The sequence below is a fragment of the Drosophila simulans genome, chromosome 3R (assembly GCF_016746395.2).
Source record: "Drosophila simulans strain w501 chromosome 3R, Prin_Dsim_3.1, whole genome shotgun sequence".
Classification (NCBI taxonomy): domain Eukaryota; kingdom Metazoa; phylum Arthropoda; class Insecta; order Diptera; family Drosophilidae; genus Drosophila; species Drosophila simulans.
In genome coordinates, this window is record NC_052523.2 from 21178134 (window position 1) to 21206052 (window position 27919).

Below are 27919 nucleotides of genomic sequence, written 5' to 3' on the forward strand. Positions count from 1 at the left end.
TTGTTTTGCTTGTTGATTTGCCTATCAGCCAAGTCCCGGGGCAAATCTGTATATTTTTTCAAAGAAAACGTATTCCTACAATGCCATCAATGTGGCAAAAAGTACCTTAACTGATGGCCAAATGTTTACTCTTATCTCTAACTTATAACCTGATTTGATTTGACCAATATTTTGAAATCTATAAATATATTTCTAGAACGCACTGATAACTAGTTTCTTGTTTATATCATTCATATCATATCACGCCAGCTTAGCACCTTTGAATCAGTAAAGTAAACAATTGAAATTAACATAAAACGCATTTTTACATAATAAATGAAATAATATGCTAAGGCGTTAATAATATTGCCTATAAATAAATCGATGACGCTACGAATGATTAACTCTTAGACAATACAAATTGTTTGCTAATAGACATGGTCAGTAGATTTGTGTGTGGTGGGGTGGGGAGGGGGAGAGGTGAATCTCCGAGACGAGTCTATCTGGGGGCTAGAGATTCACATCGCTTTATCCACATAAATTATAATATTTGGCGAGCACAGAAACGTGAGCCACAGCAATAGCAACAACAGCAACTACAAGTCGAGCCGAGACTCGATAATAAGCAAATAAATTATAATTATACACAAGTTCAATAAATGTACAGCCAAGGACGTTGAAGGCCATTCAATGAGTGTTTTGGGGGTTGCACGGAACCGATTTCCACCTCGATGGAGTCGCAATCCACTGCCCTCCCCCCATCCCCGCGGAGTCATCAGCCACCTGCTCCTCGAACGGGGGATTCTTTCTTGCTCAAGCTCATCGACATGCTAATCAAGCCGCACAAGCATTAAGTCAGATTGATGCTGGCCCATAAATATGGATGCTCCCCGGAAGGAGGAGGGCGACGGCTTGGGCGACTATATGCTATATGGCCAATTGCCATCTATAGGCTGCAAGGCCGCAGCCAAACTGTAAATAGCTTGCAGCTCATTACCATTAGCCGATCGCAGTTGCTGCTCCTCTCGTTCGCGTCCTCAGTTTATTGTCTAAAAATAAACGCCCGGCCACTCGGAGTTGGATGCGGCTTAGTTTGACTCGGCCAAGAACATGAATCTTGGCCAGAACCACTGGACGTCTTCCTGCTTCTTGTTCGTCTGTACTTTTGTTTTATTATTATTAATTAGTGCGGCTCACTGGAGGGAAGCGTCGGGATGTGTAATTTTGACAGGAATGTTGCACTTAAAAAATGTTAGATTTTATATTTGGGTATCATGCCGCACTATATAAACTCAGAAAGTATTTTAAGGATAACAAACTTTGTTTCCTTTATATATCCTTTATATATTCTAGATAATACCTTTTTTTTGTAGTGCCTAAAGATTTCTTGCTGTGCACGCTGGCGAGGCCGAATCCCTGGCATGGGGTGTTGGCACTTTGGCGCCTCTCATCAAGCCTTCCAGACATCCTAGCTAGCTGCAGCTGCCCATCCCCACCCCATCACCATCCTCGTCTTCGGTCTGGCTCTCAGCCTTGGCCCCAGCCCCAGCATTTGGCCAAAGACAGCAGCCAATTAATTCGCATTGGCTGGCCCCCCAACCAACCCAGCAGCAGCCGAACAGCGTTCCCCCCTTTGGTAAGGCGATTCGAGACCCTAAGCAGGAGAATCTGGCTTTAATGGCAACGCTTAGGAGATGCTATAAATAAAACCGCGAGTGTATGCCGGCCACTTGGTACCTCATTTCCATTGTCAATCTGCGCGAGATACCTCCTCCTGCTTGGCGCACTCATTAAAGAGCCAGCGAGTTGACTTTTTTATTGATGCAATCAAATTGTGGCAAGAAACCGAAAACCTTTTAAGTGTCTTCAAAATGCAGCCAGCGGCAATTCCTCACCTCTCATTACTGGCCCATGCCCTTCTTGGAAACCAAATTGGCGAAAAAACCCAAAATGGTAATGGTATGACTATGCAGAGGCGGCTCCTCCAGCTCTACGCTCCGGATCCATAAAACCTACGATCCTACAACAAATCAGATTCTGAGTGCCTGTTAATGATGGATACAGGAAATGCCAATTCTCTGGGTTAAGTGGTAACGACTAGCCGCCATCCGAATGGCTTCTCGCTGAGATTGGAGCAGCTATGCCAGGCCGAGAAGGAATCCATGACCGCTTACCACTACCGCCGATCCATCGGAGCATAAAAGTACCTTGAAAAGCTCTCATTCTCGCCAGTCCAATAAAAGTCCATCTCAACTGCGGGCCTATCCCAATTTCAGGCACTTTTGTACGCCGCCCAGCAGATTTATTGTCCCCAGTTTAGTCGGTGATTTATTTTAATATCAAGCCGCTGCCATTATGCGTATCTACTCTATATCAAATGGAAATGGAATTAGAACTACCATCTGAATCTAAATCAGCATCTAAGAAGCGAAGAAAGAACGGATCAGAATGGAGCGAAGTGGGATGGAGCACTTGACGTGAGTTTAACTGCCGCTACTTCATTTCATTTCGGGTTGAATAAAACAATAAACAGAGGCGACCAGGGACCGGGACTGGGCCTCTAAATTAAGCAGATTATTCATAACTTTTATAGTGCTGGGCCCCGGAGAAGTTGGCGGTCCCCTGGCAGATGATTAGATAAAGACGCACTGCGGAAAAAGATACTCGAAATGAGAAATGAGATAGATCTCAAATGTTATATGAATGATATTTGTGGCAGATATTGTGAGATATGACTTGGAATTATAAGAAAGTTTGTACAAGCTAGTCAAATAGATGGCAAGATAGATAGATGACTAGATATATAGTTAGATAGATAATAGGTAGATTAAAAGATAGATAGATAGTATCAAGATAGATAGATATCTAAATAGTACACATTCTTAAGTTCCAAACTCTTTTTCCGAGTGTTCACTGCCGCATGTTGACCGCGACGAACGACCCAGACTTAGGATTAGGCCCACTAAAAGGGGAGGGGTGGTCGGCTAGTTCGGTATTTGGTAGTGTGTAGTTTGTAGTTACCAGCGGAGGGTTAGTAACCCTCCTCACGTAACCGGCTGCGAGTGAAGAGTTCTCAGCACTGGAATTATAATTAAAAGCGGAGGAGACACCGCACTGGGGGATTGGCTTCTGGGGATTGGGCACTGGGGACTGGGTTCTGTGTTCTTGGGGTCCATGGCTGATTTAGAGTTATGTTTCCTTAATGAGTGCCACCAGTGCCGCCGAAAGAGTGACCGCTAAGCATCTTTCAATAGGGCCTGAGAAGATCGCCGAGCTCCAGCGAGGGGTTCACTGAACTTTTTGGCAACCGGCAAAAGCCGGAGATCTCCGACCCGGCCACTTTCCCAATTCCAATCCCAATTCTCTGCTCGATCTGATGGCAAGAAACCAATCCACTGCACACAACTGAACACTCGAAGCTGGAAGATAACGCCTCTAACTGTAAATATATTTACACATTTTGGTATCTTGCTTTGTTTTTCCCCCTATTTTCGGAGCTTGTTCGCCGATGTTTGGGCCACGAATTTGCATAAATTTTGATTTTACATTTGAAAATGCTGTGCGAATCCTAGGGAGGTGCTTCTGATGCCGCTGCCGGGTAGAGTGTTTACATAACACTAAAAGCACGGATCTCATGAATGAACCGTAAAGCAAACAGCCCGGGGTTTCCTACACCAAAAAAAAAAGATATAGAGGAAAGTAAAAAGTGTCCGATTCTAGGGCACTCGAAGAAATTTAAGAATTATGGCATTTACCAAAACCCAATGCCAATACTTTCTCAAATTTATATACATGATAAATGTGATGCTTAGATCGAAGTCCAAATCTATTTTCGTATTTCCAAATATACATATATTTGTCATAAGCTTAGATCATACGATCTTAGCCAATTCATCACAGTTTTGTGTTGTATTCTTTTTTTGGCGTGTGCGAATTTGCATCAGTTTCGACGGGTGAAATTAATCAAAGCTGGCACTGGCAGGTAGTTCCAGGTAGAACCCATGGCATATAGCCCGGTAGCGTTTACGCTCAATTACTTCAGACCCTCTGACATATTTACTCAACGGGCCAAAAAGTGATGCGCCGCCCCGGAGGCCTTCTAATCAAAAACTTTTGGCTATTTGGGATTTGGGGCGCCGCCGTCATTTGGGCGTCTGCGTGAGCCATTTGTGTGCCAATAGCCGAATGCCAACTGCCAAGTAGCAAATGGCAAATAGCGAATAGCTATGTGAGAATGGCTTTGTAAAATTCCCCGTGTGGCCATAAATCAGCCGCGAGTGCCTCGAATCCGGCGACTGCCCGCTGTAATTGTCGCATTAGAAACGCCAGCAAAACGCGCGAATAAATCAACTAAGCCTGGCCAAAACGCCCAACGCCCACAGTACGTGGGTAGCCCGATTCTCGGCTATCACTTCTATGTTACGAGTATCGCACTACCGTTCTACCGCTTCAAATTTACATTTCTCAGCATTAACACTTACCTATATACACTCAGGAGAATTCAGGAGATCTTAACCACGAAGTATGTTCTTCAAAAGTTCTTAACTTAAAAAAAACTGCTAAAAGAAATCAAACATTCAGGTAATTTTCTCTGCTGATGTTCTCCCATTTTAGTAGTAAAAGAAAACTTCTGTTTAAACAGTATTAACAACATTCTATTCCCCTAAATATGTGACCATTAACCCATTTCTTTGCCATTTTACCGCAAGTCTTGTTAGCCAAGTTTGCCATCTTAAGTTCCGGATGCAGAAATATAAACCTAATGATAACCCATTTTCGTTTGTGATTAAATGGATTAGTTGATTTATAGGCCTGTCCCATTTATAACAAGTTAAAGGGAAAAACTCCCATTCGCTTTTGGTAAAATTGAATTTTACAAAAGAAAGATACTCAGAATTCCGCACGCAATAAACCATTTTATTGTGGCCACATTTTCTTGGGAATTTTTCTAACTGTAGCTAGACACTTCAGCATTTGTTTTTACGGCTTTTGGGCGCATTTCAGCGGGCGGTCCAGGGAGGCGGGTGGTGCGGGGGCGTTTGTTTGTAGCGAAACGAGCATAAATGCCAACGCAGTCACGCCTCTTTTCATTTGGCATAATTTGTCGCCCATTTGTCGAGCATTTCGCGTAAATTTACCCAGGTTGCGCGTGCGCGAATGTCGCTCAAGTGCCAATCGTCAACAAAGTGTGGGTGCCCACTGTACAGTAGCGACTGCAGGGTGTGCCACCGCCGGCTGCACTTCCGGCACTTCCGCCTTGAACCGACCAACAACATGATCATCGTTACACGGCCAATTCGAATTCGGGGGAAGCAATTAGCAGCGCCTCCAATCGAACGGCGAGCAGCGACCATCAAAGATCGCTGAAATAAATAAACCCGGCTCAATGCAAAGCAAATATGAAAAACGCTGGGCAAATTGCTTCGACAAGTATTTAAGTTTAATTGAATTTGACGATTTTCAGCTGGCAATCGCCATTGTTGTGCCGACGAATCGCCTTCTGCAAAACGCTTCAAGGCTGCCAGCGCTTGGGGTCGATCTTCGATTTCGATGGCGGGTCTTAGGGGCTCCAAAGATAATCATCAGCTTGGATGGAACACGACTCCCCAATACTAATATGCTCCGGCTGTGGCAGACAATTAGTCAAAACAATATTTGGCGGGTCATGCATATACATACGTGTGCGATTACGGGCAATCTGCAAATCGTCTTTGGCATCGCCGGTCTACTCCAAAGTTCTAGCCCCAAATTCGATTATGCAATCGGGTTGCACGAAAAGCCCGGGCTTTAAGGCGCTTTCGTCTGGCTATTTCCGCCACCATATAGACGCCACCAGAATCGGAATTAAACAGCAATCCGCTTTAGTGATTCACAGAGCGATTACAAGGCACTTGAGCAGCTTGAGGTTGAAGTACCATCCAGTGGTGGCTTTCGTGACTCTGGCTTGACAACCGAACCGGCGGACATTCATAAATCCAACTCCATTTCTAGCCGAACATAATCAGTGAATTATAATATCAATGGCACGCACGGCATCTTTCTCGTAATGTGTTCATAAATCTCCTTCTGTGATCAGGAATGTCGATTGAGATCTGACTAAACAAACATCTCATTTCGCAAGTTGGGAATATCTCAAATTAGAATGACTAGAATTTTCCGCGGCAGTAGCTTGTTTACAGCCCTTTGTGGAGCCCATCCCGTGTATAACTATTATTATTAATATGAGTAAGAGTAAGGCCTTTTGTTTTTGATTCTTTGCTGGCTGACTTAGTGTTCTAACTTGGCTTAAACCAAACCAGTTTTCATTTCCAACTTATTTTCGTTGGTTTCGCATCAGTCGCCGCCAGGTTTTTGTGTTTTCTTCGCCAACTCTCTAAGGTCTATTTCAAGGTTCAATGTCCGCATCTCGTGAGTGCCTAATGGATGTGCTCGTATATCCAGACTCGAAGCTCCTTTCCCGATGTCATTAAAGGCTTAAGGAATTCGAATTTGAATAGCCGTGAACTGCAGGCGACTGCACTCGGTATCATCTTCCCACTACCATTCCCGGCACTCAATCCGTATCCAAATCCTCCTGAAGTGCCGCCGTCAAGTTCGGGATGATGGGCCATCTTCAGTGTCAGGGTCGCCCCGCCTGAAAAGCAAAAACAAAAAAAAATAAAAAAACCAAAACACCATAAACAACTGGAACGAGACAAGAGTCAACAACATTTGACAGCCGCTAATTGGCCAAAAGCAAAGCCGAGTCCAAACAAATGACGGACATGCCGGCCAAATCACCCACACTCGCAGGTTGGCTCACGCCTCAATTATTAATGGCTTTCCTATTGACATGATTGCTACGCACGCAGGCGCATTTGAAAATACATAAAAGATCACAAATAATATAAAAAATCAAATCAAATCAAATGGAATCCATGCCCATGCCCAACGGCGGCACTCGCATTTTTGCGCCTGTCAAGGCCAATTGCATTAATTTCATAATAATCGCGTTAGTTTACCTGGAAGCCGCGCTCCGATTTTTCATTCAAAACTGGCCAAATGCCCAAATGCATTGTGGCCCGTTTTGTCAATTCGCTCACGCTCGAGCTTTAGAATCGACGGTCCGAAAATAGTTTCGATTTTGAGCCACGCTTCGGCCACCATTCACTTTTCACCCAGTCGTACAAACTTTCAAACAATCGTAAAAATCGTTAAAATCGAATCCAGACCTTAAACAAGACCCTGCCGTAAATTTCCAAAAGAAAAGAAGTGTTTGCCCTACTTACGATTAAATAGTTTGAGGTTGATAATCTATTTATGTGCATTTTCTAGTTCAATTCTATCAATGAGTTTGAGCACTTAGGCTTTTTCATTGCAAAATTTATCAGTTTCAATAATATGAGATGAGATACAAATGAAGAAAATAGTAGTAAGTTTCTTTAAATTAAATTAAAGTTGATTTTATTTAGTAGAAGTAAAGAGCATAAAAAATGCTTACAAGCTTTCAAAGTATTACCTCGGAGTATCTACTACATAAAAATCCTACATGATTTACATTCATTTCTGCCAGTGTACTCCAATATTCTCCCCATCGATCCCTGCCGCTTGGCGAACAAGTTCAAGTGTAACGGTACTTTTGTTGCCATGCGCCAAGCAATTTGTTATTTGTATTCGTTTGTATTTGCTCTAATTTGTATGTTTGGTCTGTAAAGCGGGAGGGGGGAAGGAGGTGTGCCCGGAAAGTGGGGAGCTGCTCGCCACACAGCTGACATTTTTGCCTGGGCCCAGAGCAAATACCAAACTGTGCCTGGCATGGCTAATTAGAACGCGGCTAAGTGCGAGCAGTCAGTCGCACTCGCTCGCTCACTCGTCGCCACGCATGCGCAGATACATTTGTATCTTTGTATCTTCCGGCTGACTTGACTTGACTTCTTTCTTGACCCACGCGCACTTGGCGAACGTTCTTTGTTTTGTGCGGCCCCTTATGCGCGAATCTATTTGCCAATTTTTCGCCAAATGCTTGACAACATTTGTCGCCTCCCCCGCAGCACAAAATGCAAAAAGGCGGTAAGAAAACCATCCATTTGTCGGGCTTAAAGTGACAGACACGTTTACAATTTGGGCGTACTCGTCGTGCCTTCAGTGAACCCATTTCGTGGCTTTGTTCTGCAATGGGAAACTGGGTCGGCCTGGTTCTGGATCTGCAATTCCCACTGTCCATCCATCCATCGCGCATCCAACACCTGGCCAAGTCGGGCGCTTAATTAACCCGAACACACCGTCCCATAAAATGATGCGTGTAGTGGTCACTGTACTCCCGAGGCGCATCCTCATCTTCCGCAAATGAAATTCACCAGAACAGAATGGAATGAATCAACTTCGAATCCAGCCGGGGGCATTTTATTTTTAGTGCCCGCCTGACGTAGACGAATTGCATCCAGCATCCCACAAATGTAGGCGTTGCTGGCCAGGCAGACACGGTCCAAGCAATTAAAAAAAATAGCCAAGATCACCAACTGGGTTTGTTTTCGTTGTCGTTGGGTTGGGTAGACTATGAAGAATGAACATGGTTTGGATTTGTCAAAGAAATTATGTTTCAATTTTGTATTTATGAAAGCCATTTATATTCACATTCTTCTTGGCGGCTTCACTGATTATTCGTGGCTAGTTCTCAGAAACTAGAAAGAAATTTTCTCCACTGATTTATGGGGAATTCCGGACTTAGTCAGAGTGTGAAATTGAATTTACATATAGTAGTTTGTAAATAATTGCATTTGTTCGGCACTCAAAAGTGTGGTTTCTTAAGAGATACAATGGAATTAATTTCGTCTGCGTGATGCTCGTTTTTCATCAGAAATCTTGAGACTATAAATACCACACTTTGTATATTTGTGGTTTTAAAAATCCTTCTGCGCAATGCTTTTAACATAACTTAAAATATTCCTGGCAGCTGCAATAAATTCCCATTTTAGCTGCTCATTAGGAAGAATTCATTTTATTCTTTCGCCGGAACTTTCTCAATTCTCTGTGCCTTTTCTATTTGCTTATTTCTGGTAATTTTAACCAACTGTCGTGGAATTTATTCCTTTCTTTGTCTTCGAATGCGTTATTAAAACGTAATTAATGGCATTTTAAATTAATTAATTCGGCATATTTATAAAACAATTAATGAAGTTCGCAGAGCATTCAGTCAGTCAGTTGGCGCAGGCGAGTCATTAGTTCGAAGAGGTCTCTAACAAAGAGCCAGCCAAAAAATCATAAAAATCCACAAATGGTTGGCTCATTGAGCACCGGAATTGGCGTGCGTTGAAAGTTATTTCTGATTGATGACAAAATATGGAAACAGAAGAAATTAATGAATTCCTTGTAAGCTGTCCGTAAGCCGAACGCAAAACTAAGAACTCGCAGTATCTGGTTTTCAGCCTCCATTTATCAGATGCTTATGAAGATATTTGTTTTCAAAGTTCCTTAATTGCTATTATGTTTACTTCGCGTCTCAAATTATCTTTGCCGCAACGACCTGTCCGGGGGATTTGCATAGATCACAGAGCAGGTCGTCTCCAAGTTCATGAGTCAGCGGAACAGCAGACCGCTACGTTTATTTCCCACCCAGCGTCTATTTATAGTCTGATTACATAATTAATTTGCATTACAAAACGCCGCTGGCCGGGGGACTGGCCCAAACGACACTTCTAGATCGCTGACACGCCCCAAAAAGAAAGAACTGAATGGCAAGTCGTTGACTTGAGCGATGGTCAAGCACCGTTTTGTCGATTCTTATCCGACTTGTGCAGAAGCCCCGCCAGATCCACATCTACATCCACATCCACATCCGCGGACCCATGGGTACACCAATGGGTACAATTTACTGATAATCGCAAGCGGACGGGCGGGCTAACGACCTGCAAAAAAGTTTGGGAACTTCTTGGCGGCAAGCGGAGCAAATAAAATTTAGCTTTAGGATTAACTGCGTGGATTCAACTAATAAATATTAGCAAACCCATTGCCAGTTAGTCGTTAAATTTATTGAAAAGTGTTTAAATATTATCGATTTATATTTAACACGATTGATAAAGCAGCAGCCACTTCATATGCCAAGTGACTCATAACAATTGCAATAAAACCCAAATCAAGTTCGTGTCCTAAGTCTTTTGTTTTAAAACGAGGATTTTACAACTCGACCGGGTACTTAACACCCCAGAATAACCAATAACCATCAAACGGCACCCTTAATGCCCTGATCATACTTTTAGTGCCAATAAAACCGAATTTACAGCAAACAACAAACGTTAAACCTAAAGCAATGCCTTAAAAATGTCATCAAATTATATGGATGATGACGCCGCTCGGACTTCTGCTGCTGCTGCTGCTGCCAATTTTTTGTTTGGGTTAACGAACTGACCACACCGCCTTAATTAATGAATGCATAAAATTGGCCACCTAAACAAGCCGAAAACATATTCACAACATTGCCCACATTGATAAGGGTCACAAATTAAATGACCCGACGTGAGCACTGAGAGAAATTTCAAGTGACTGGCAGTGCATATTAAGGCAAACATTTGTTTTAAATGCTAATCAATTGTTATTAACTGTCAAGTCTGACAGTTAAGAGCTATTATTAGGGTACTAAATGATCTAAAAATTATTAAAATTATTTTTCTAAGTGCTGAGGCTGCGGGAGATACCCGAATACATCCAGTCAGCCGTACAGCAAGTGTTGTCGCCTGCCTCGCGCCAATTCAGATGCTAATCGCGTGAAATTTATCAAAACGGAGTATATTTGCATACATTTCAATTCGAATCGTTTTGGTGCCGGCCGTTTATGCTGCCCCAAGTGATTCGCTTGCCAAACCGAATTGAGTTTTTCAATTTAAATAAAATGCGATTGAGATAAATTAGATAGCTGGCCGAAGCTGAAGCGATTTGGGGTCTTTGTTTTTTGGGCGGCGTGAAAGCTTCTTCACCGCCCGAATGGAGCGGCCAAACATACATATTTTAGCCAAATTCAAAAGCCTTTCACATCTAGACCGCCTCGCTGATGTTTTGTCAGAATCTCTGGAGAATTGGGCGCAAGCGCTCGCGGACAATTGCAAAGCTAAAAGGCTTATGGGCTTATGGATCGATGGTCGCTTCCATGGCTCCATGGAAAGCGGCCTTAGCTTTCGCCCATCGCTCCGCTGAAGGTCGAATTTCTTTTGTGTTGAACTTCCATGGAGAATGATCAAATGGCGTAGCTATCGAATGGCACAGAACGTTTCCACATGGCCATATCTCGCGGCAATTGTCCCGCCAAGACCAAAGAATTCAAACAAATGGCGTTAGAATTTATGATTTAGTGCACTCCAATTAGCCAAACGTTTTCGCAGTTAAATCGTAATAACGGTTAGTCGAGTTTTGAGAGATGAATTTGGATCACAAATATATTCATTTGTACAAGAGAAGTTTATAAACAAAAAATGAACATACGTATAGATAAGTATCATCTTTTACTTAAATTTTGAAATACTACTTCTTCTGTTGCTTTACAAATATTACTCAATTGCCAACTCACCTTGTAATGTAATTTGTCGCTGATTACGATGGGTTAACTCGGATGCTGGGGATTTGAACTGGATAAACAATATAATGTTGATTGATTAACGCTCAAAATTTGCGATTCAAATTTGCAATCGAAGATTTTGCATTTCACGCACGTCTAATGAACTATGTGGCCGAAAAGTCAGCGCCCAAAAAACTTGAGCAGATTAATTTGGAGTTGTGCAACTTGCTGGCGGCCAGCAGGCAAACACGCAACGTGCCCCGGCCAGATAATCAAAGATTTTCATTAGTTATCTCTGTGGGCATGGGGCAATTGAACCGTTCGAGATACGGCACACATTTTCGATTCGGGGGCCTGACCCATTTGCGGAGTGCACGCGAGGAATGGATGAGCCGGTCGGCCTGCCGGTCGTCTGGTCAGCAAACTCTTCAGGTCGATGGCGTCGACAAGTGTTTGTTTGGAACGGCCAACAGCACATTGTGTTTTGGCCAAAAGCTGGTCATTCAAGTGGCGCTTAGGCGGCTTTTGGCCAGCTTTCTGTGTCAATTGCTGCCGCTCGACTTGCCCCTCGGGGCGCAATCCAGTTCCAGATATTGGGTCTGGAAACTGAAAACTGAAATCTGGGCAAATGAGACAATTTAAATGCAAACAATCGGGTGACTGGCGAATAATCAGCAAACTCAATTAACAGTTCATCAGCAATTGGCCGCCTAATTGAATCACGCTTTTGCTATTTTCGCTCTGTGGTTCTCCATTCTAAGTTCCATCATTAATTACCCACTCAGTTCGACTTGGCGGATGTAGTAGGTTATCTAGTACCTTTGATCCCATCCCAGGCATCATGAATGGAAGCCGAAGCCATTCGATAATCGCCGGTCGTCTGATTCAGCCGCCGCGCATCTGCTATTTATAAACATGAGTCCCAGCACTCGAGTCGCGAATCGAATCCAGTTATTTGTTATCTAAAGTGCAGACAGCATTCCCATTCTCGAACTGAAGTAATTGCTCATGGGTCCGAATGGCGGGCAACAGGTTGCTCCTAATACTTCCGCCGCATCTGGCAAACATTTCACCATCTCCTTCTCCGGATTCCTGCGGCCGCGCTGATTCAGATGCGGAACTGGCGGATGGCAACAGGCAAATGGAGTCATGGTAACATGCTAACCAGTCCTCACCACATTCGCCTGGCTATTTTTAGACGCTGCTGCATTTATTAAAATGGCAAATTATGTTGCCGGCGCAGGAATTTTACACGTAGAAGATTTATACATAGCCTGACTTTAATCAAAAATGCTAATATAAAAATATAAGTTATGGAAAAGCCGACCAACGCCGAAACTCAATGTTTTACTCCGAAAACTTCAGATTTTGATCATAACTTGAGAAATATTGGCCAAAATATTGAGTGTCATACCTTGTTACGCTCGTAATTGGATACCCAATCGGTCTGTATTTAAAAATGGAAGAAATTTTTTGACCGAAATTTGCGAAAAAATGTGATGTTACCCCTTACCAAAAATTAAAAAATTTGACAAAAAAATTTTTTTTTCAAACCAACCAAAAAGTTTTAAAATGGATTGCTTAGGTGATTAGTAGCATAAAAAAATGTTTTAAAAGCCGGTGGGTCTAATTTTTCCTTTTTTATGCCTAAAATACTATTTAGAAATAAGGTTTTTTGGTGAAAAAAACGGAAAAATGGCAAAAATTTGGAATGGCATACCATGTTATGCTCACAATTGTATTTAGAATCGATTTGCATTCAAATTTAGAAAAAAAAATTTTTTACAAAATTTTGAGAAAAAATGCAGTGTTACCCCTTACCAAAAATGGAAATTTTGAAAATTTTTTTTTTTTTTCAAACCAACCAAAAGTTTTAAAATGGATTGCTTAGGTTCTTAGCTGCATAAAAAAGTATTTCCTGTGACTGTGGGCCTTTATTTAGCTCAGTTATAAAAAGCGAACTTTAAAAAAAACAGGTATTTTTTGTACAGTGTAAGACTAAAGTTCTCAGCCAAAGTCCGTGGCACTGACCATGCATCTGTTTACTTTTGCCACATTCTTAATGCGCTTTTGATCGCCCCTCGCTGCAGGCAACTGGCTGAGCGCTTATTACATCATATTGGATCTTGGGCTGGCCTCCGTGTCCAGCGATCCAAGCCGTTCTGGCCAAGCTCTGATGCAATTCGCGAAACTTGTCTTACCGGCTCAGCTGCCATTCGGCACTCGCACTCGCATTTGCCATTTGATATGCGAGCGCCACAATTGAAGGCCTCAGTGTCAATGTCACCAAGTCCACTTCCTTGACCAGATTGGGCTTGGGATTTGGATTCGGGATGGGGTCCGTGAGTTGGGAGCTCGCCGCTTGGTTTTTGCGTGCTTGTAATTTAAGCGGCTGTGTCATTTAGTTGTTGATAAGATGTAACGCTGTTGTTGCACATAAATTAGAAACATCTCTTTGCCCGGCCTGGCGTATCTGATAACCAAGAAGCTAGTGAAGCTGGAGAAGCTGAGCTGCTGGGAAGCGGAGAATCGGAGAATCCAGCCGAGCGCCGCAAGCTGATAGCCGCTGTCCGCTGACAGCAACAAGCTGCGAATTTGTTGAGGCGGCCATTTTGATATATGGTCTCTATTTCCTGTTTATGCTGATGAGCCTGGTCTATGGTTAATAGAACCTTTCTCTCGATTTCCACGCCACCACGGCCCCCAATCGAAACAAATCGAATCATCGAGTGTGTGTTCGAATTCGTATGGCAAAGGCAATTGTGGGAATTGTGGGCTGACGACGCATCGGGAACTTTATGCATATGATTCAAATGACCCAAATTGCACTGCAAACAGCTGCACCGCTGGGCGAGAAGCAGTAAAGATGGACAACCTGATACGCTTACAAATGGCAATGGAAACTATGGCATTCCCGAGAGTTTCCATATGGAGATATGCGAGAAAATGGTTAGCTATACCATTAAAAAAATGTCTTTTTAAATTAATGCATTTCTTTAATTTTATTAGTGTATAACGATAAATAAACTAGTATTTTATTACGTGTTACACATTTGATGAGTATCAGTATCACTTAATTAAGTTTAATGGGTCTGTATTTTCCAAGTTATGTAGCAGTTTCACCTAATTATGTTTTATTACCCTATAAAATATAAATCTATGCAGTGTATTTATATTTTCAACTAAAAATGCTTTTAAGTATATTTTCTAGCAATCAATCTAGTAATCAATCAAATCATAAAGTGCATATTAGTAAACCTTATTTTGTAAATTACCACAACTTGGTTAAGGTGTTCCATATTCGGCTTGCCCTCGTCCTAACCTGCGCCACCTTGTTGTTGTTTGAATTTGGCAAACAAAAACCGCAGGAACACAGGGCGGGCCGGGGGCAACCTGTTTGCCGATGAGTTTAGCACATGGCCCAAAGAGTGGAGAGCCAGATCCCGGGGCCGCTTTCGGGCCAAGTTCGAGTCGGAGTCGGAGTCACGGAGCCAGAGTCGCAGCCTTTGGTTTAGCCTCAATAAAAATGCAGTAAATTCCTAGAACAAATGATTAATAAAAGACGAACAAAAAACGCATCTTTGGTGCTGCACCCACTGGAAAGCTGTGAAAAAGCGCATATAAATTTTAGAATTTCCCGCAGCCACACTTGTTGCTATTGCCGTTTGCTGTTGGTGTTGCAGTTGCAGCTGAAGTTGCTATTTGAGTCGCTTGTTTGTTCCCGCCCTGTGTTTGTTGGAGAAATCGATTAGAACCGACCACAAACGACGGCGATTGTTGGCCACAACTTGCTGCATTTGCCGGCCACGTTTTCCCTGCCATCCACACCATACCATCCACACCATGTGGCAAGTGCAGAATCTGCCAAGTCATCCGCCCGGAGTGGCGGACTTTGATGAGCTGCGTGGCCAGCGCTGCATAAAGGTGTCAATTTTAGCACGCAGCTGCCAATTCAGAGGATGGCTTTCGCTGCAGCCAGCTAATTAGCAGCAGGGAGCATAGGCATTCGCTTCCTTCTTCTGGGCGACGCGGCAGAGGCACCATGTTTGCACATCAATCAAGTGAAATCAAATGGCAAATTTTGGCATTGATTGAAAGCATTGCTCGGGGGGCGAGCCAGTATTCATAGTCTTCGTCGTAGAACGTCAGCATTTAATTGCATGCTCTTCGAGGAGAAGGAGTTTCTGGCTAGGATTGGCGCAGTCTCTGGCCATTTTAATTTGGATGTTATGCAAATTGCATGGCAAACGAGCCGTAATAAACATTATGCGGCATTTGGTTTATTATTTCAAATTAATTGTGCGGGGCCAAACAAGTTTTAACCACGTTTCCAAATTTGAATAATAATTGCGCACTTGCCAAAGAATCTACCTACCGAAACAGTACAAAAAAATGGGTAGGAGGAGTGGCGTTCATCCATCAGAAATCAACCATCATCCCATCAACCCATCATCCATCCACCATCACCTTTCACCAATTAGAATAAGAATGAAGGAGCCCCCCCGCTAATGAATGAAAGTGAAGTGAAAGTCATTTGCATATGCATAGCACTAAAACTAAAACTGAAACTGAAGCAGATACAGATACAGATACAGATTAGTTTCGGCTTTGTTTGATGGCACCGGTTCGTTCGTAAAGTTTTTTAATGCAGCGAAAGTGAAGTTGAAGTCGCAAAATGCAGTGCCAAAAATAGCGGCAAACATACTCGTATAACTCTCGGGCCAAGTTCAGATTCTAAAATTAAGTTTACAAGAGTGCGAAACAGAAAGTAAATCGTAAATCGGAGAAAGTCAACTCGGCCATCAGCGTCTCATTTGTTTATGCCGTAACCCTAGACGAGAAGACTCTCTGCAGAGATCTCCGGTCCATTAATCATTTATCAGAACCGAACCTCTTGTTTTAATGATGAGCCGGTGCTGAGGTTTTGTGTAAGACATTGTGGGTCCAAGAGCTGCGCCCATTGCGTGAGAAGAAGAGTTCGTAGCTGGAGCTCCACAACTGGGGGTGCAATGAACCCCTTTTCAACTAAGAGACACAAATAACAAAAAAAAATGAATGTCCAGCAGGGCGAAAAGACAATGAAGATTGGAGGAAGAACCCGGCGCGAAGAATGGCCGATTCTTTTATGCTAGATGTGGTCGAAAACCTTGAACCCCAAGCCCGTGTCGCTTGTTGGCTTTCAGTCTTCGGTCAGGTAGTAGCCGCTTTATTACAGTTATAAAGCCGCGAAAAAGAAGTGAATGAAAGTAATGCCGACCAGCGCCATTTTCGGTTAATCATTTGTTTTTACTTTCTAAATTGGCATTTGCTATACCCAACATGCATGCTCGCATTCGCAAAAGTATCTGTATCTGTATCTCGGCGATGCCAAGATTCCGGCGATGAACTCTTCTGACCCAAGAAAATGCGGCTCGTGCCCGTATCAATGAGGTGAATCACACTTTCTCCCCGCATCTCCGGCAAAAGCATCTGAGCATCTGAGCATCGGCAGCATAAATTATGTCGCATTCAGAACATTGGCCCGCAAAATGCGGCGTCTGCAGCAATAATCAAGATAAATGTCGGACACTCCACTCTCGCAGGGTGCGTTGCAAAAAAAAAATTGAAAGAAAGAAAATAAAAGCTCAAGCGAAAGAAGCCAGAAAGTTGGAAAGAACCTTTTCGGATTCCGATTACGGCCCCCGATCGACCTGATGATGACTAATGGCTCGCTGGTTCTTGGCTTTTTGACCAGGCTTACTCACGGGTTTTTCATGCTAGGGTTACTTTTTCTGCCACGGTGATCAGTGCGATGCGGATATTTCATGGGATCACTGATCCAGTGAAACCGAGATACAATTTATATTCGGGTTTATCTGATGGGTCATCATTAGCATGGCTCGGGTTCTTGGGTAAATAATATGTGCAATGCATTGCTTATACTTTTGTTAATACATTTTATCATGCAAATCATTGTTCATTTTGGAACTGGTAACTTGATATAATGGTAACTTTTTAATTTTGTTTATTTAAATTTAGCATTTAACTTGCGACATCTCATAGTTATTTTTCTTGAACTTGGTTTTGCTTTAGCAATTAAATTATGCTAATAAACAGAAGCCTTTTGCTGTCGTCATTCTAAAATTATAAATTTCATGCAGAAACTGGATTTTATGCTTTTCATTTGAATTCCACGGGTTTATCTATTTTAAGAAATTCTAAATAATAACTTCTATATATCCCTTACAGCTAACACAAATCTTTGTTGCCAAGGTCCGCCCGATTTTCGCATTTATAATCGCACATCTTGGTAGTCACATGTAGGAAAACAAATTTCGTGGGGTTCCCTTATCTAAATCTTGGCCCTCACGCTTAAATTATAATATTCTCTATGGTCACTTCTTGTCCATTCTGGCAAACACGAAATAAATCTCAGGTAAAACTTTCATTTTAATTAGCCGTCTGGCCGGGAGTGACTCGACATCTGTTTATTTATAGAACTCGCCAACTATCTGCACATCATTTAGCCGCCGTTTTGTGTCACTTAGGCAGTGGGCAACTCATAAACCAGCAGGGCCAACAGCTTGCCATGGATGTATCTGTATCTGGCGCGTGTATCTAGGTATCCGTATCGGAGGCAGCACAATACTCTAGCCATTAGGCTGCCCCTATCCCACATCCTGAACCCGAAGTCGAGCCCAAAACCAAACCCAATCCCGATCCAGAGAGGCACTCTGGCCAAAGTCGAGGCCATGGCTTTGTCGTGCTCATGTCGCACAACAGTTTTCGTTTTCAATGCTGCCAGAAGGCCAGAAGGGCCCAAAGGCGGCCAACTCCCAGGAGTTGGCCAAAACCGGGGAGGGCCAAGGGCAGGATGGCATCGGATGGGGCAGACTATGCTTGGCATGCATTCAACACACGATACTTGGCATTCCAGGCAGTTGCAGTTGCAGTTTCTGCTGCTGCTGCTTCTAGTTGCCAGTTCCCAGTTGCCTGCGTGAGTTTGTGTCCAAAGTCTTTTGTTGTGCCATCTTCGTCTGCCGGCTATCGATCGGCATGATCGTCATCATGGCTGGCCGCTTGGCCACACTAGCAGAAAATAATTACAGCGATTTGTGGAATGTATCTGATGAATAAAAAACAGTTTGCCCAGATTAATTTGCCCAATTTTATTTGTGACACGCCTATACGTTTCCATTCGAAGTCTTATAAAAGAATTTTATAGAAGACGACGCTCCTATTCTTAAACTTTCGAAATTTTATACACTTAAAATTGATGGCTGGGCATGTACGAAAGTTATTATTTAATTTAATCTCATTTTTCGAGTGTAACTGAATGGCTAGCTGGCCAATGCCTGGCATGCTATTTTTATTACATTATTCTGCAAAATAGTAACAACACAGATACACACACACACCCCTCAATAAATTGGAGGGGGCAGTTATGGCCATGTTGTCAACGCTTTTTGCATTGTTTTTCATGCGCAGTCCATTACATGATTTTATTATGTTCCTGGCATTCGCAGCGTCATGTAGAAAATGTGGACCCGACTGCCCGACTGCAACAGGCTCGACTTTGGTTTGGTTTTAGTTTAGTTCTTGTCACTTTTTGTTTGGTGTCCCGACCAACAGTTCTGCAACATTGCAACGCGGCAACGCGTCCACTCGGCAACTTGCAACACGCACGCTCTAATGAGCAAAAATCATTTAAGACGCGGCTATTTTTAGTTGGCATCTTCTATATATAGCTCCTCCAGCCTCCTGCCGATCGACCCCTGCAATCCGAGGCGGTTTTATTGGGCTTCCAACTGGTTCCACGTCTCTGGGCGGATTTGTGGTAATGCGATCAAATGCCTCTAGGAATTTCCATTTGCATTCAATGCGTTTGCAATCCAAAACTAAGCTATTTGCTGGATTCGTTGAAAAAATGAATAGCAATAATAATAGCATGAAGAAAATGGTCTTCGATTTGTCTCAAGGATGCGGGGAACTTCTTATCTCTGAATATAGATGCATCTTGCCAGTAAATCTAGACTTGCAGAATGTCCACTTAAGTGGGAATATCGAGGTGGGGAGGTGGAGGCACAGAGCTCTAACCAGCGGTCAAGTACCTGGGCTGGCGTTTGCTTTGGCTAATTGCGCGTGCGCAGCCACCGGAGCCGCGAAGTCCGTTCCACAGCAGCCAGGAGAGGAGGAGGAGGAGGCAAGAAAGTCGGAGAGACGGAGCAGCTGTGGCCGCCACTTTGGCCACGCTAATTAAGCGGAATTGGGCAAGGGATCGGGATCGGGCATGGGATGGCTATGGTAGTGGTAAACGGGAACGGGATCGGGCACAAGTGGAGTGCGGCGACGTGTGCTGAAATGAAGCAGAGAAGAACCGTTCTCAAATCCTAAATCGCTGCAGCGGCGAAAGAAGCGGCAACATGTTAATTTCAAGTCGGCAAGCCGGCAAATTTCGTGGAAGCGGCTTGGATTACAACTGATGCGAAAAATTGAAGACGGCGAACGTTGAACGGCCGAATGAGCAAACAAAAGGAACCGTTTGCTGTTTGACTTGGTTACCCTGCAAGTGTCGTTGCACTTTCGCGGTGCCCTCCACTTGGGATTTGGATTTTCGGGCCGCACTTCATCCGTAGATGGGAGCGGACCATTGGCGATAAGCTAATGACGCCACTCGGTTAGTCAGCCAGCCGCAGAGCCGGCCACTTGGCAAGTGTGTGCTAAAAAGTATCTCAATCTCAATCTCAATCTTCGTCCCTTTCTTAATTCAGCTGCAGCTTCTGATGAACTGCCAGCGGAGCTGCAAATTACTGTTACTCGTATGCATATTTGTGGGGTGAGTGCCATAGGCAAATATCAGGCGATAAATTGAAATCCAAAGTCGCCCTGCAAACACCAACTCACACACACACACACACACTCGTGAGACAACACAAACACCAGCACACACACACGATGGGTGAAGTTGGCAAGAAAGTGCTTTCCGCCTTAATGCAGTGCAGTGCTAAATGCTTTTACCAAGGATTTGCAGCTCAAATTCGGTCGTCTCGTCTCGTCAACACTTACCAAAATATTCGCCCTGCCTTTCTTTATTCAAGAAATATCTTGAATATCTTGGATAAATACAAATTTCTTAAGTCATAATACAATATTCTATAAGCTAAAGATTAATCGATGGGATAGCTATTATTTTAGATTTTTAAAATATGCTAATTTATTTTATTTAATTAACTTAGATTTGCAATACTCATACACCCTATTTAGTAATTTCAATATTTATACTTCTTTAGAAATAAAGCCCTGTGGCTTCAGCTACTGAAAGTGGTTTCTCCGCTTGCAGCAGACTGGATTTTCGGTGGTTTTTCCTAAGTGCATGGCCAGACAGAGGCACAGATATCCAGCCAAAGCCGAGTGCCAACAATGTCGTGGAAAAGCGAGGAAAAACGTAGGAAAAGCACCGAGGAAATCGAGAACGGCAGGAGGCAAAAAAAAAGTCCGCCAGTTGGCGACTCTCGCGCGGCATTGAAATTGATGACGTGCTGCTGCCTCCGCTGGCTGGCGCTACTGTATACTATATAGTTTTTATGGCTTTCACTTTTTGCTGGAGCGGAGCAAAGTTCTCCATGTTGCCATGGCTAGACAAGCAAAAACTTCCCTTTTCTCTGGTCTAGAGTCTGTGGCCCCCACCCACGCCCACACCCACATTCACATCCACACCCATGCCCACATCCACATCCACCAGCACAGATACCCATTCCAAATTGGGGTAGCAAGGCGCCAGAGCGTGCTGCTGTCGGAGATTGAGATTCCTGCCCCTGGTCGTCTGGATGGTTGTCCCTGCGAGTCTGTGTGTTTGCGTAGCCTTAGTGTGCTTGCTGGTTGCACTTGATCCCCCCAAAGTGAAATTAGGAAAAATTTCAATTAAAAAGCATTTAAGTAATCCGCAGTTAATGCTAGCTAGTGCAAAAGCTTTCACCCAACTCGCTTTTCACTGGGGGTGTGTCCTTCGTTCGTTCTTTTCTATTTTTTTGGGGGTGTTTCCCGCCTCGGTTGCAATTGATTGCTACAAAGTGGGTCTGGTTCGGCCACTGGGTTGGGTGCATCCTCCGAGATTTTCGGGTAAGCTTCTACAGCTTTTTAGCAGGTCAGTGCAATTTTCCGAGAATTTGCTAATGAAGCGAGCGTTTTACTTTTCGCCAGATGGAATTGTGTTGACAGCTCTGCTGGAAAGTTAATTGAATTGTAAATTGGACGGCGGCTAATTGAGGGGCATCACATGCCATGCAATACCAACCCATGCCATATAGTTCCCTGGAGCTATGCCATAAGTTTGCTATCTGCGGGCAATCTGCAAATGATTTGTCGTTAATTTGCATCTATTAGGGATTCGATTGGATTGGATTAATCAGCGCTTAAATCTTTTTGTGCTGATGACACTATAAGTGGATGTGAAATCTGAATTGACACTCTCTCCATTCCTACACAGCGAAAAGCGTGCAGCACTTGCAAATTTCTATACAAAAGGAAAACTTGTATCTGTTACTATGTTAGCATAGTATAAATACAGTTTTACTAAGCGGAGTTCCTTTACGATTACCCGATTTTATGCGTAGCCTTTAAGAAGGCGTATCGAATATTTTCTAACGTTATTTTCCATAACCCGCGGCCAGTTAACCACTAGGAGGCAGATAGACATCGCTGGTTCCTGGTCCTCGCCCTTCAACTGCCTTCTTCTTCAGCTGCTCCGCCCGCGGGGCAATTGAAACTTCGCACACTTCTGGCTGCTTTCCGCTCGAAATTGAAATCCCAGCGTAAGTGAGTTCCCTCGGCGAGAATGGAAATTGGCCAGGACGGAGGGTAGCTGGTTGGGGCATGGGTGTGGGCCAGGCCAGGCCAAAATGCAAACACAAACATATCATGGGCCGACAAGTGCAGCGGGCACACAGCGAGCCCAGTCGCATTAGAAATGCAACAAATCACTGGGATCGGTGGTGCAGGCGGTGCACGCGGGGCAGTTGCTGGTGCACTGGCTCATGGTTTCCAAGAGCAAGAGCAAGAGCAACTGCAACCAGAACCACGGCCAAAACCAGACATACGAGTACGCACTTTGGGTGCAACCAACAATTGCGACCGTCTGCATCGAGTTGCCGGCAGCACTTTTTCATACCCTAACAAAGGGTATATATGGTCAATGAGATGATGAAACATTTATATGCCTTCAGGTTACATAGCTAAGACGATCCTGTTTTCTACAAATGGAAAGGGAGGTATGGTTGGAAAGCAAGGATTAATCACCTGTATAGAGTATTTGAGATGCGACTTGCAGAAATGAGCATAGCAGATCGCTCTTTTTGCATCTTTCCATCTTTCTGCGCTGCTTTCCTTCCTGCAATAAGTCAGCGGGCAGCAAACAAAGCCACGCTACAAATTGTATCTAGTTACAATTTGCAAACTACAAACAGACTTCTGGGAGGAAAAGCAAATGAAGGAGGAGGAGGTGGAGTTGGAGTTGGGTTTTTCCCGATGTGCGTGTTGAAGCGCAGTTTTTATTTGCACTGCGGCAGCTACTTTGTTGCTGTCGTTGGCTGGTCTGGTTTTGGATGCGGTTCCAGTTACAACAAAATCGGAATCAGAAGCAGTCAACAGATTCGAGAGTCTTCCTTGGGAGAGTGTGCTTCCTGGACTTCCACACCCCGAACAAGCATCTGTCCCACTCCGACTAGCAGTCCAAACAGGGACACGTTCTTGACAAACAGCAAGCAAATTGCCTTGGCAGTTGGTTAAGACCTGGTCCAAGCAATTCCCCAAACAGCCTTGCCAAATTGGCCACCGACTGACTGGCTGACTGACTGCCTTGCTAGCTGGGATTAGGGGTTGGGGATTGTGGATTGGGGATTGGGGATTGTAGATTGGGGATCGGGGATCTCGGATCACGGATCACTGGGATCTCTGTGGAATCCCGGGTTGCTGGCAATCTAATGCGCTTGTTAACGCCAATCGCACTGGCTGTTGGATCTGTTGGCCCGCTGGCAATTTGGCCAACGGTAGCGTTTAATGTCCAATTCGTTTCGCTGCTCCAATAGCTGCTGGCCAAGTGGAAAATCAACTTGTCGCCAGCTCCATTGCCGGCGAAATTTCAATTAAAGTTCCCCGCTCAACATGGGCATCGCATCATAAGTCAGCCTGGCAGGCGGCGATGGCGATGGCGATGAAGCTGCAGATGGAGATGAAGATGGGCCTGGACTTAAAGTCGCGCCAAAATGCCAAAAATCCACCTAACAAAAGCTGTCAAAGGCAGCGCACGAGAACGAGACGCACTTAAGCAGCAGACAGATCCTAGCCAGCCCCAAAATTGTTAATGGGACCTGCCTGCCATCGCAGTCATCCCAGTCACCATTTCAGCCAGCCAAGTAAAGTGAAGTGAAGTGTGCATAGTCTGCACTGCGAGAAAATCATTGTTCTGACCTTAGCACAACACAATTATTTCGTTGACTTAGAGCTCTTTGAATCAACTAGTCCCAATGGAATGACTAGGTAATTTATATGATGTCTTCCTGAATTAAGCCAACAGCTTTGTCAATTAACTAATTTATGTTAGTACTTTTTAAGTGTTCATTAGTACCTTACTTGGCACAACTGAAATAGTCTGTTGACTGGGCTATAAAAATGCTTTAAGACCCATCCAGACATTAATATTCATGAGCTTGGTGAATAAGCCCAATCTTAATGCTGTTGTTAATAAAATAGTGCTTAAAACCAATGAGTTAATTGGCCGGGCACGTTCTAAAAATAAATTAATCGATGTGAATGAATGTAAAAATACATTGAAAATAAATCAATAATTAATGTGTTCTAAAAATAATGTAAAATGCAAATATATTTTCTCTAAGTGCACTTCAGCCTGGTTTGGCTTTTGAGGCGCGTCAGACTGTGAGCGTGAAAAAGCCAAAAATGTAAGCATTAAATGTAAGTTGCTCAGACAAGAGGGAGGCGCACACGCACGTTAATATATGTAGATGCAGTTCGGGAACAGATATATATATATATAAATATATATATACATATAGAGGTATGTACCTGCGATGGTTATATAGATATGCGGACTGACAGATATGGCATGGCCCAAAATGAAGCAGTTGAAAAACTGCCGCCAGTCATTTGGCGCGAAATTCAATTCCCGCCTGCGATGACATGAAAACCACTGGCACCGCCTGCACCACTTTGAGCACCTCAGCCACCGCACCACCCAACTCGACTGCAATCCCGGTGATGATGATGTTCACTGGCTGCTATCGAAACCGTTTTTGGCTGGGCTAAAATATGAATGATGCCCTTTCCCAGACTTGCCGGCATGTGCGATGTGCTCGATGCGTAGATATGTACGGCCAACACGGCGTATGCGCAATATGCGTGCACTGGAAACGTGACTGTCGTCCGACTCGTCGCTTGCTGGGCGGGATTGGGCCAGGGATTGGGGGATTGGGGTACCAGGTCTCAGCTGGCAGTGTCCCGGGCCCTTTGGCAAATATTTATGCTTTATATTTCGTTCGGCACATTGTTTGAATTTATTTGTTGCCGCCCATTGTCGATGTGTTGTTGCGATTTTGTTTGCGAGTGCGATGATTATTGTTGCTGGGCTGCTCCGGCTCCGGCTCCGTCTGTTGCCGAATGGACTGGGTGGGTGTCTGTTTGGCTGGGTGTCTGCTCCGCTCTGCTTTGCTCTTTGGTGTTTGCGGGTGAACCCGGCCAGACGTGCTCATGTGGACACCGAATCCGGCGGATTGAGTGCAACAGCTCACTCCCGAACGGCCATGGTGGTTTGGGCAGGCGATTTGCCACAGACAGAGTGACCTCTTTTATTTATCGTTTCTATTTCCTAAAGCCATACGCACTTCGCCCGACTGAATTTCGGCTTTAATGTGGCTATAATCTGGATGGACAGACGATTCCCACACCTCATTATAAACATGATTTAGGGCCTTCTTAAATTTATTCACAAAGTAAGTTTGCAAACATTTAAATATTGGCTAGAAGTTCTTTAAACTTTTGCATATAATAAATCTATTATTCAATGTTAGACAAGGTTAAAGAGCTCTTATTTAAAGACATATATTTTAAGACGTTAAGTACTCAGTTAAAAAAATGCATTGGGAAATAACTTTATTCACGAGCCTCAATGATTAGTCGAACCTAATTGTAACATAATTAATGTATTTCGCGTGGGTCATTGTCACTAATTGAAATTACATAGTTGGCATGATAAGTAAAAAGCTATAGTCAACATTTAAGTAACGCCTGTCAAAGATGATGTTTGCGAACGGAATTCCGAAACATTCAAAATATTTGCAGTCATCGTTGGCGGGATTAACCACTGACTATTGAATAAATTTGGGAAAAGAGGATTTTCGTACATTTGATGGCTGCAATGTTGTTTTTTGTATTTATCAGGGTCTGGGTGTACATTTTTTCCAAAAATATTTCTCAGAATTCGATATAGCCTTGGAACGCTCCTGCAGAGCATTTATGCACTGCCATTGAATTTGCAATTGAAATTCGGTTCTGTTTGCCGTATGCCTCTGCCACGAACATAATCATCTTTTTCGCTCTTTTTGCCAACTGTCAACTTCTGTCTGCACACATATTTGTCGAGTCCACAGCCCATCCGTTGACTTTAACGAGACAATCCGAGTACGAATCCCAATTCCAATCCCAATCTGAAGCCCAATCCCGGTGTAAATGATGTTTACCCGTTGAGAACGCTGATGATACCGGGCATCGTTAGCTTTGCAAAATTAATGTAAATTTAATTAACTGTGCTGTCTTGATAAAGGATCGATCCGCTTGAAAAATGCGCTGATGATTGTGGGTTATTTTAAGCCATAGATTCGCGGTTCTGCGTCCTTGAGAATGCTTTTTTGTTGGCATTATGCACATAGTGCAAATACTTTGCCGCCAATTATGAATGCCAATTTGGAGTTAAACACGAATTTTGGCATCGATTGTGTGGCTTTGACAAATGTTTGCTTAGCATTAAAATTCATGCGACTGCAGCCAAAATAAGACAATGAATTGGCTAAATAACTTCTAATTGTTAGGCAAATAGTCGAATGGCCGCAGGGGGCACGATATTTATATACACAAGTATATACAACCAGTCAGGTGGTAAGTATAAAAAGCCACGAAATGTGTTAAATTGTACAACAATAAGCTCAATGTTTGAACAAAAAGTGGCTGGCCGTTAGGCGAACTGCGTCGAAATCGAAAGGGGACAAAATTTACAAGCCCATAATCAGCATTTCTGGCCATTGTGTTGCGTTCGAAACACGCGACGATCATCAATCACGGCTAAATAATACCCACTATGTTAACCGTTAGCCCGACTTTTCGCTTTCGGCCCATTTTCAATTCGAATTCGGTGGAGTTTGGATCACTTTCAGCGGGACGTGGGTCCCCAAACTTGACCCTGAAAGCCACCCACAAAACAAAACAAAAACGCAGCTGTCACAGATATGTTGCAATTTGCATTTGACCCCCAAAAAAGCGTAGTAATTGTTGCGCTTTCATTACATTTTTTGATTTCTTTGAGCTGAAAACTGAAACGTGCCGAATGGCATTTATATTAATTTCGGTTTTTTCTTTTTATTTGTTACCAGCTTTTTCACTCCACTGATGGGCCTTAACACTTCGCTGGTGTTTATCTGGGCTTTGGCATCTAACTCGAACTGCGAGTCAACGAGCCGTGTAAAAAGCGTGAGAATATTATTAAAGATTATCAAATAGTGTCCGAAATTATTCTATTTCGTCGTTCTGACTCTGTTTATTCTAGCAATTTCCGCAGTTTTCGCTGCGATTGCCACACTTGTCATCATCCCTTCTCCAGGCTTCCAATTTGGACCCCTCCCCAGGTCATCGCACATCCCACACCCAGTTGGCAAACAATGGCCAACAAACTTATTGCGGCTTAAAAGAATCGCACTGGAAGATGCTAGCATATCTCTCTCTATCTGTGTGTGAATGCTCCAATTCCAGTCTCAATCCCAAACCCAATCCCAATCCCAACTCCAAAGAAGCCACGCCAAATTCGAGTCCAAGAGAAAGCAAATACCAGAGACCAAAAACCCAAAGGGTCGTGGTGCTGATAAGCAATCGCATGTCGGTTTTATGAGTTACTCACCCAAACTAATTGGGTCAACTCCAGTCCAAATACTCGGACATCGGCATACGGAATACGCTGGATATTCTCAAATCAAAGATGCTAATTTCATGAAGCTACAACGCTACACAAAGATATAAATTTTTAAGCTTCTTTTTGTTTATCAATAAAGTTATCAAAAACACGTTTTTGAACTGTTTCATATTTTAATTTTCGCCAAGATTTAATTACTATTTTATATATTTATTTATTTAAGTTAAATACGTTTCTCTGCGTGTAGCTAA

The 27919-nt window shown here is 43.4% G+C and overlaps 1 protein-coding gene and 1 long non-coding RNA gene across 2 annotated transcripts; one reads left to right on the forward strand and one right to left on the reverse strand.

Moving 5' to 3' along the window:
• The first annotated feature begins 1884 nt into the window (after positions 1 to 1884).
• On the forward strand, positions 1885 to 27752 carry LOC120284998. Its single transcript, XM_039295035.2, has 3 exons — positions 1885 to 2456; positions 27136 to 27232; positions 27309 to 27752. Exons 1-3 carry the CDS (start codon positions 2428 to 2430, stop codon positions 27645 to 27647), a joined length of 465 nt encoding a protein of 154 aa, XP_039150969.1. The 5' UTR covers positions 1885 to 2427; the 3' UTR covers positions 27648 to 27752.
• On the reverse strand, positions 4844 to 12247 carry LOC27208905. Its single transcript, XR_001601089.3, has 3 exons — positions 11516 to 12247; positions 5659 to 6613; positions 4844 to 5605 (listed from the first exon to the last, which is right to left on the reverse strand). It is a non-coding gene; the product is annotated as an uncharacterized LOC27208905 (long non-coding RNA).
• Positions 27753 to 27919: the final 167 nt, after the last annotated feature.

Coding starts and splice junctions, on each gene's coding strand:
- LOC120284998 (XM_039295035.2), top strand. CDS start 2,428: ATGGAGCGAAGTGGGATGGAGCACTTGAC. Junction 2,457..27,135: donor AGTGGGATGGAGCACTTGAC/GTGAGTTTAACT, acceptor ATTTGTTACCAG/CTTTTTCACTCCACTGATGG. Junction 27,233..27,308: donor CAACGAGCCGTGTAAAAAGC/GTGAGAATATTA, acceptor TGTTTATTCTAG/CAATTTCCGCAGTTTTCGCT.